The following is a 9,173-nucleotide window of genomic DNA, read 5'->3' as shown; positions in this document are numbered from 1 at the left end:
CCAGGCCTCCTCTCTCAACATCAGTGCCCACCTTCACTAATGCTCTTGTAGCTGAAGCCCCATAGCCATGCTCCAAAATCTAGTAGAAAGCCTTCCAGCAAGAGAAAGAGAGAGAGAGTTAAAGCTTGTTGAGATTAACTGAGCAGATGAAGATGTACTCCTATCAGTTTTTATTTCAGACAGTATAGTGTCTGATACTGTACAGGTAGCATACAGCGGAGGCAAAATACTGTGAGCATGGAATAAGCTCTATTCATGCTATGCCCTGTTTAACCTCAGTAATAGCCACTATCCCTATGTAATGTGATTCCACAGCAGTCTCCTAATGGTAGTGGCAAGTGTCAGGGAAAGATGATAAGGGAGGTAGGAATGCCTGGCATACTTTCCACCATCCTGTTGCATTTGCTCCCTATTTCAAAGGCACCACTGACTAAGAGAGGACGCTGCTTCTAGAAATGACCAGAGAATAACAACACAGGGTGGTACAACTACAACAATTAGTCAAAGAAGAGTTTAAAGAGTGGATGAACAGGCAGTTGTTCAGCTATGTCTGAGACCATGTCATCTCAGAGGAAGCCCTCGGTTAACAAGAATATAAAGAAGCTGCGTACACTGAGCGTTGTGTGCAACCTGGCACGGAGCTGGCAACAGTGGATATGTGAGAACGAAGAAAAGCAGGCTAATGAACCCACAGGATGGGCCCCAGACAGCTATGACAAGCCCCAAACTGAAAAGAAAGAACCAAAGAAACCTGTATCTACTGAGAAGAAGACAAAAAAATCTCAGGACAATGAGCATGGACCAGAGGATTCCCGCATTAAGACCAAACAGGTGGTGAAAACAGTGACGCGAGATGTCCAGGAGAAGAGCGCAGGCATTGAGTTCCTGACCAACCGCATTTGTAAAGATCCAAAGGCAGAAGAGCTGGACAGGATGCTGAAAAATAAGAGTTCACCCACCCTGCGCAGAAAATGCTCCAACATGGTGTCAGAGCTGACACAGAGCTGGAAGACAGTAGAAAATGGACGGAAGAGAGTGGGGGAGTCCAGCGAGGGCAGTGGAATCTCTGAGGCCAAGGAGAGAGTTCTGGAGCTGGACATTTCAGAGAATCAGGAAAATGATGAAGAGAATGAAACATCACTCAGGCTCAAGAGACCATCATCACTTGGGTGAGCATGGTTTTCCTAAAGCTTTCCACTGTAATAAGGAGTTAAAAAGCAAGCCATTCATTCATTTTCAAATTATATTATCGAAAATATTTCAACTCTTACTTCTCTGTTTATTCATATAGGTGTTTATAGGGAAAATAAAGTGTATTATTAACTGAGACAGAGTTAAATTATCCTGCTCTTATCTTTGGAAAGTATTATTTTTAATGTGTTTTTAGTCATTGTGACTTTTATATCGTTTGATGTTACACATGTATTTCTGAATGACATCTTCATATCTTTCTCCAGTAATATTTTTTTTTATTATATACAGTATTTCGTAGTTTATTAGTGATAATGTTGCATCTAGTTATTAATTTTGCTACATATTTATCTTAACATCTGTTTATTCATTTATTTTTTCGTAACTTTTTTTTTCCACTATTTTTATTATGTTTTGTTCAATTCCCACATCTCTTGGTCTGTTGTTGTATGTTGTTTTGGCAATGCAAAAAATATTTGAATTGAACTGAATTGGAATTGATAACCATGATTTCCCATTTCCTTGCAGGCATCCTGAAATGCAGAGTAATTAGGTCTGCAGATGCAACATCACTGTAGTCAATTAAGTCCATTATGATTAAATCACCCTTAAACCGTCTTATTACCAAAATCTGAGACCATGAGACACACTAAGCCACCTTTCACTTCCTGTCAGAAAATCAATTATCACAATTATCAGTTACAGGTCAACCAGATACTAACCATTACAAACTATTATAAAAAAAAATACATTTTAAAAAAGCAGAAACCTTTTTTTTCCCAGCAGGGGTTGGTTATTTCCCAAACTCTTTTCTTGTTTCTTCATATAAATTGTTGAGAGCTTTTGGAAAATGAATAAAGAGACATACGTCATCCATACTGATATATCAAATCTCACAGTATCCCCAAGAACCAAGGCAAATAATTCATTACTGTTTTCATGTGAAGAAAGAACCAAGTTCCACTGGATATTCACTGAATAAGTATTTGGGTATTCAGTTTCTGACCTCATAGCATTTTTATGGTCTAGTGCGGTTTATTTATATGTGTGTGGTCATATGTTTGAAATTCTAGACTTATTACAATTTTTGAAAACTGTTGATTTCACACATTTTGTTGTGTTTGTATTATCACAGGGCCAAGAAGGAAGTGGAGGATGCCAACAAAATAAATGCCCGCTCCAACAAGTACAGCGCTGTGGGGAACCTCAAGAGCCGCTGGCAAAACTGGGCATCAGAGCACAGCACCAGCCAAAAACTGAACCCCTTCAGTGATGATTTTGACTATGAGTTCTCCATGTCCTCGCGACTGCGGAAGGGAGAGGAGGGCTATGGCAGGCCTAAGGAGGGCAGCAAGACGGCAGAGAGAGCCAAACGGGCTGAGGCACACATCCATCGAGAGATTGAGCACCTGTGCTTTATCATAAGTACCATGGCTCACCCTGACCCAGATGGCTGCACCCGGGTCACCTTTGGTGAGCTGTTTGACAGATATGTGAGGATTTCAGACAAGGTAGTGGGCATCCTGATGAGGGCCAGGAAGCACGGCAAGGTGGACTTTGAGGGGGAGATGTTGTGGCAGCGTCAGGATGATGACGTTATCATTACACTGCTTGCGTGACACAAATCATTTTATAACATAATGTACTCCAACAACAAAAGGAGCGTTGACTTTGCTGCTATACTGTAGAATGGAAGAAGAATTACTAGATAATAATGGTAGGAATGTAGCACTGATGCTATTGGTAAATTATTTTATTGCTGGATTTTAGATTCTAAGTTTCTCAAGACTGATGAACTGATGTTTTTATTTTAAGACAACTGAATTGATCTGTAATGTGTGTGCATGTTTGTATTCGCTAGAAAACAGACTGCAGTCCAGTTCTGTTTTCGGTATGCCCTGGCTGATCTCCACGGATGACTCAAAAGTGCTACAGTATGTCACACAAATTGCAGGTTGCAGGAGAGCAGATTTTTCAATCATACTGTAACATTGCATGAAAAGTCATATAATCCTGGTAACCTGCTAATATGTTAAAATATCAAGCATGCTAAATAGTGAGCACAAGAAAGTCATAAAAATTACATCAGCTGTCATGTAGGGAAAACATATTCAAATATGGCAAATCAGATGAGCCCCCCCCCCCCCCCCCATTATATTCAATATTAACTTTATTGCTACTATTTACGTTTGTAAAATACTTTTTGTTTTGATATTCTGAAATGGAAATAGCATTAGAATGAAATTCCTCCTGTCAAAATTTGGCTACTACAGTCATGTTGATTCCATCCCTCAAGCATGCAAGGTGTCACCTAACTGGAACTCTGCTTAAGATTCCTCCAAATGACTATGGAGAGAAATTTGAAGGCATGTTGAAAGCAGCACTGGAACACAGAATAGTCTCTTTCAATAAGTCACATACAATACATCACACTTACAGTACTGTACATGGAATTATGTTTAATATTAAGATTGAATGTAGTTTTTTTTATGATGTCACACAGTCTTATGCTCATCTTAGTTCAGATATGGTTCACTGATCTAATGAACAGGTTTCATTTGAAATAAATGTGCATCATTGAAGAGTTGTGTTTGTAATGAGCATTTACACCCAGCAGACTGAGCACTAATGCTACATGCATTAACAATGGTTACGCATGTAACTGCGGTTCTATGAATTTCGGATGACCGCCAGGGGCGGTGCTTTCAGCACCTGGATGACTAATACCAACAAGGTCATGAGGAAGTTCTACGTGACCCTTAACAACGGCTGTTGAAAAAATGGCTGTTGGAAAAAGCCGGGGAAAAAATGGCTGTAGTCACATTCACCCTATAAAATCTTGCAAATGTGCAGGTTGATGCCCATGACGCAGATCTACAAATATCTGAAAGAGGGACCCCTCATAGGGCTGCCCATGAAGTTGACACATTCCTGGTTGAGTGACTTCAAACCTGAGGAGGGATCCGGAGAGCCCTGCCCTTATAGGCATAAACAAAAGCCTCTACAATCCATTTTGACAGAGGCTGCTTGGACAAAGCGTGACCTCGCCTATTCCCCGTATGGCAGACAAACAGTGAATCTGACTGCCAGAATTCAGCAGTCGTTTGGATATAACTCTTTAGTGCCCGCACTGGGCACAACAGACTCACACTCATTCCCTGCTCATCCTCCGGAGTTGGGGGCTCAAAAGCTGACAGACTGAGGGGCTGGTTGGTATAAGACAAAGAAAAGGTCTTTGGGAGAAATTAAGGGTTCGGCCATAAAGTTACCCCTGTGTTCCCAGAACTCCAGTGTAGGCACTCTCGGGTTACTGATAAGGTGTGCAACTCACCTACTCGTCTAGCCAATGCCATGGCTAAGAGGAAAGCTGTTTTCATAGACAGCCACCTCAATTCCGACCTCTCTAGAGGTTCAAATGGAGGCTACATCCCAATCCATGCACCATTTTGTAAGCTTCTGATGTGCATGATAGCTTCAGTCCACTCAGCGCTACTTTGTCTGCAGCCAGAGCTTGGGCCAGTTTCACCATGACTGGTACAAAGGTAAAAGGAAGCAAATGTTCAGCAAGAGTAGCAAGAACCATCACCTAGACAAAAAAAAAAAAAAAAAAAAAAAAAAAAAAAAACATTATTAGATTTACATCAGTAAAACTTTTGTAAATGCTTTTTATTTAACCCTGTGACTGTATATCTTAATATTCATGAACTTCCATTGTTATTGTAAAGCTGTGTAGCCTCATGTATTTGTAATACATATTTATTTATTCTAGTTCAACTCTAGTTTAATTGACTAAATACACCATGTAAAATGTACTGATAATGTACTCTGGCAAATGTCAAGTAGGCTATAAACAGTGAAATAGTTATGATTTAGTGACAGAGAACTACAAGCCTATTTAATCTAGACACACCTCTGCACTAACAACCCGCTGAAATGTAGGTACAGGCACCCTAACTTGCTCCCTCATGGCTTCAGGCTCCTTGGGAGCAACTGCACTTTGGGTTGGGACTGGAAGGACACTGGCTGTAGTCATTATAGTGCACACATTTAGCCGGTGCACCTCTGTTTGGCAGTGTGCCAAGAGGGCATGAGAGCCCTTGTTGCTATAATTGATTTCTTTTGTGCAGAGGCTGCATTTTGCATACCCCGCTTTGTCAATTTTTAAAAAAAAATACTGCGACAGCAGGAAGCTGTGCTGGACTCCCTTCACCTCTGCTTTGGCCTCAACCTTTAGCCAGGTCCAGCTCCATCTGCACCTCGGCCCTGAATCAAGCTGTGCTACATACATAGCATCTTCCTCTTTAAGCTCTCTCATTCTGGAAAATAATTCAACAGATATTATGACCTGGATCCTTTTTCTTGATCATAAAAGTTTGTTAAGACCAACTCCAACTGCATCCGTCAACGTTAAATGATCCGCCAGAGCAGGTGTTTCGGTTTAAACACAATCACTCATTAAACTAGACACAGGTGGGTCTTGTTTTATTAGGTGTACGTTTTTATCTCCCTCGTAACTTACAACAATGACGGTTACAATCAGATAACAATTCGGATGCGGTGGAGTTAACTTAATTTGTTAACTTACTTACCTTAATTACTGATGCTGTAATACACAATTCACTTACGTTAGCTGACGTGATAACAAGCTGGTAAGCTTTCCATTATAAAAAGTTTGGGAAAGATTTGATGGGGTAACATTAGCATTAGGAAAAATTGGTTCACGACACACATAAGCTTGATTTGGCAAGTTAATGTTACTTTATCAAGTGTTTACGTAACGTTAAGCTACATCATATACACATTATATTACATCGTTGTACAGTTTTACAGTACCGCAAAAAGTTGCCTTCATCCATGGAAAAGACGACGATGCCGTTATCTTTATTCTGATTTTTCCAAATGGCTCGAGACTTTGCTTCAAAGATGTTTCATTGAGAAGAAAATAGCTTTCTGTAACCTCTATGGTCTCACTCCATTCTAGTCTATGGGAAATTGTCCACCCCCCCAGAAAAAAAAACTCTTTGGATCTATACGATTCACGTAAATGAGATATTTTGATTCAAAATGGCGAATTTCGCCGAAAAGCGACTAGTTTGCAGGTATGAATATTGGGAACCACACCCTACCTGACCATTTGGGGGCTACTAGTAGCACCTTGTGATTTCCCCTGAGGATCCTGTCTAGGGAGAGCAGTATCAACGGTAGTGGAGGGAAAGCATACAGCAGTCGATTTGGCCACGCATGGGCCAATTCATCTTGGCCTAAAGGGCTTGTTGGTCCCCCCCCCCCATGAAAACCAAAGGGGACAGTGTGTCGTTGACAGTGAGGTGAAAAGGTCTACCTCTGCCCTGTCATATCTGTGCCAGATCGCTTGCACTAATTCAGAGTGCAGCTTCCATTCGCCAGGGTGGGGGCTGTGCCAGCCTAAGGGAACCCCCTGTGTAAAATATGCTCTTCTCCTCCATGGGCGTAGGCACTTTAGGCAACTGGCAGTGACTCTGACCAGCTTGTGCCTGTGTTAAGTGGAATGCAAGCCGAGGTCGCTCAGCCAGATCCAGAGAAGCCGTAATGACAGAAGGCTCATAGGGACCACTGATGAGGCTGCTGTGAGTATACCTAGCAGTCTCAGAAATGCTTTGAGGACCAGAGCCCTGCCTCTTCTGAAGTGACTGATGAGCTGGAGAATGTTGTTGACTTGCCGTCGGAAGGAAGTGGCCATCATCAACAATGAGTCCAACTGGATGCCAATAAACAGTTTTCGCTGACTGGGCATCAGCGAGCTCTTTCCATAATTCACTGTAAGCCCTAGCTTGGTAACATGGGAGACCAGCAATGCTGATTCTCTGAGGGCATCTACCCTTGACTGGGAACAGATCAAACAGTCGTCCAGATACGGGAAAATTTGAATCCCCCTGGCCTGTAATGGAGACAGTGCCGCTGCTACACATCTAGTGAAGACATTTGGCACCAGTGAAATCTCGAACGGGAGCACACAAAACTGATAAGCCCTTCCCTCGGAGGCGAAACGGAGGAATTGCCTGTGCTGGGCACGATTGGAGCGTGAAAATATGAGTCTTTCAGGCAGATGGTTGTAAACCAATCGTTCTGCCTGATGCCTTGCGGCATTCCACTGTATGTAGCATGTGGAACATGAAAACCCTGAGGTGTGTGTTCAGAGGTCTTAAATCCAGTATGGGGCAAAATCCGCTGTCTTTCTTTGCGATAATAAAGGTGGAATAGAATCCACAGTTGTAAAGCGCTGTCTAATTGCACGATGGCACCCTTCTTCAGGAGAGGCCAGACCTCCTGGCATAGGGCCAGAGCCTTGTTTGGGTCTTTTACTAAGGTCATTTTGACTCCCTGAAACCTCGGCGGTCAACATCTGAATTGAATGTTGTAGGCCTGTGACAGGGTTGATACAACCCAGGGGTCTGCCACAAGTGCTTCCCAGCATCTGAGCTACTGGTTGGTGAAGCACCCAACCGCGGGAGTGGTACAGACATTGTCTATGGCCCGAAGTCTGGCCTTGCTGTGCCAAGCGAGAGGGCTGGGTGGAGGTTGGTTGACGAAAGCTTTGTGGGCATTGTGCTCTCGGCTGGGTAATCGGCTGCAGTATGTACTGAGCCGTATTTGTTGTCCTAGAGGGTCTCTGTCTAGCGGGATGCTCACAACGCAGACTAGCAAACTGTTGTCTGGCCTGTGTAACCTGTAGGCTGCGCTCCAGGGCTTGCTGTTCCCCAAGAATAACAGGGAGAGAGCGGAGGGCTCTCCTGCAGGGTTCCAAAAGTGGAGACTGGGCCAGCCATATTTGGCGTTGGACGAGGGTAAACGAAGACATTAGCCTCCCCAACTCCATGGTCATATAGGCAAATGCCTGCAAAGAGGGGTCACTCAGGCTCTGGGCAAAAGAGTCAACCTCTGAAGCCTGCAATATTCGGACAGGGCCAGCATAAGGTGTGACATGGAATTCTCAATACGTCCCATTCATGCTGCTGTGTCATAGCTTCTCACAATGAAGTTATCTTTCAACCGACATTGTGCATCAGGCCGAAGTGCTTCATCAGGTGATAGCACAAGGGCGGCAACAGCCGGCTCTATATTGGGCATGCAGTCAAGGCCATGGTCGGATGCATCCTGCATATTAGCTAGTGCTCTACAGTCTGCCGGTAGATGAGAGAAACGTCTGGGGTCTGCCCAGAACCTCTGCAGCTCCTCGATATATGGAGCTGAGGGTGGGACACAGAGCTGTGGACTGAGAGGTCTTCCTGAAAAAGGCACTCTGAGGAGTCACCTGGACAGGTTCTGCATCGAACCCCAGATGTGACAAGGCCATTTTTACCACAGGACTGACTGATGTCTGACTGGTCTCCGAGCCCTTCAGTGTACTGTGGCTCGTTGGGATTGAGATGAGATGAATGGGAGCTCTCACCTGCCCCCTCCTCATCATAACCGCCCCAGATAACTAGGCTCTCCGAGGCCCTAGTGGAGAGTGCATCCTCCTCCTGGGTCTCAAAGGCTGGTGACAGCATTGGAGGCAGCACCCTGGGAGGAGACTGCAGCGCAGTTGCAGCGGGACCACTAGCAGGCTGTGCACTGGGTGGTTACAGATTAAGGAACAAAGACTTAATCTCTGCAAATTCAGAAGCAAAGGTGTTCTGCGCTAGGGGATCTACCTGTCTGCGTTTCCCCTTACCAGGGGTCCCCGCGAATCGGTCTTACGGCACTTATGAGAGCTGGGAGACATGGCCTGTGTAGGATGAGGTTGAGTGCCCAACCTGCCCTCTAGCAGGTTCAGCCTGGCTGCCCGTGCTGCTAAGCTCATGGAGCTGCAGTTCATGCATGCCCTCTCCCTCAATGCCTCTCTTAAGAGGTCAACCCCCAGGCAAGAGGGACATCTCTCATGGCCATCCTCTAGTTCCAGAGGGGCCAGGAAAACAATACATGTCATAAAGATGGGTACCAGCAGTAATTACTATTCACGT

General features: G+C 44.1%; 1 protein-coding gene across 1 annotated transcript; it reads left to right on the top strand.

Annotated features, from left to right (window-relative positions):
• The first annotated feature begins 284 nt into the window (after nt 1-284).
• abrab (actin binding Rho activating protein b) lies at nt 285-3,315 on the top strand. The gene is made up of 2 exons (XM_053612480.1): nt 285-1,169; nt 2,327-3,315. Exons 1-2 carry the CDS (start codon nt 547-549, stop codon nt 2,808-2,810), a joined length of 1,107 nt encoding a protein of 368 aa, XP_053468455.1. The 5' UTR covers nt 285-546; the 3' UTR covers nt 2,811-3,315.
• Nucleotides 3,316-9,173: the final 5,858 nt, after the last annotated feature.

This window comes from Ictalurus furcatus, chromosome 24 (genome assembly GCF_023375685.1).
Source record: "Ictalurus furcatus strain D&B chromosome 24, Billie_1.0, whole genome shotgun sequence".
NCBI lineage: Eukaryota > Metazoa > Chordata > Actinopteri > Siluriformes > Ictaluridae > Ictalurus > Ictalurus furcatus.
The sequence above is the reverse complement of the archived record's forward strand: the minus strand, read 5'-3'. Positions and strand labels throughout refer to the sequence as shown.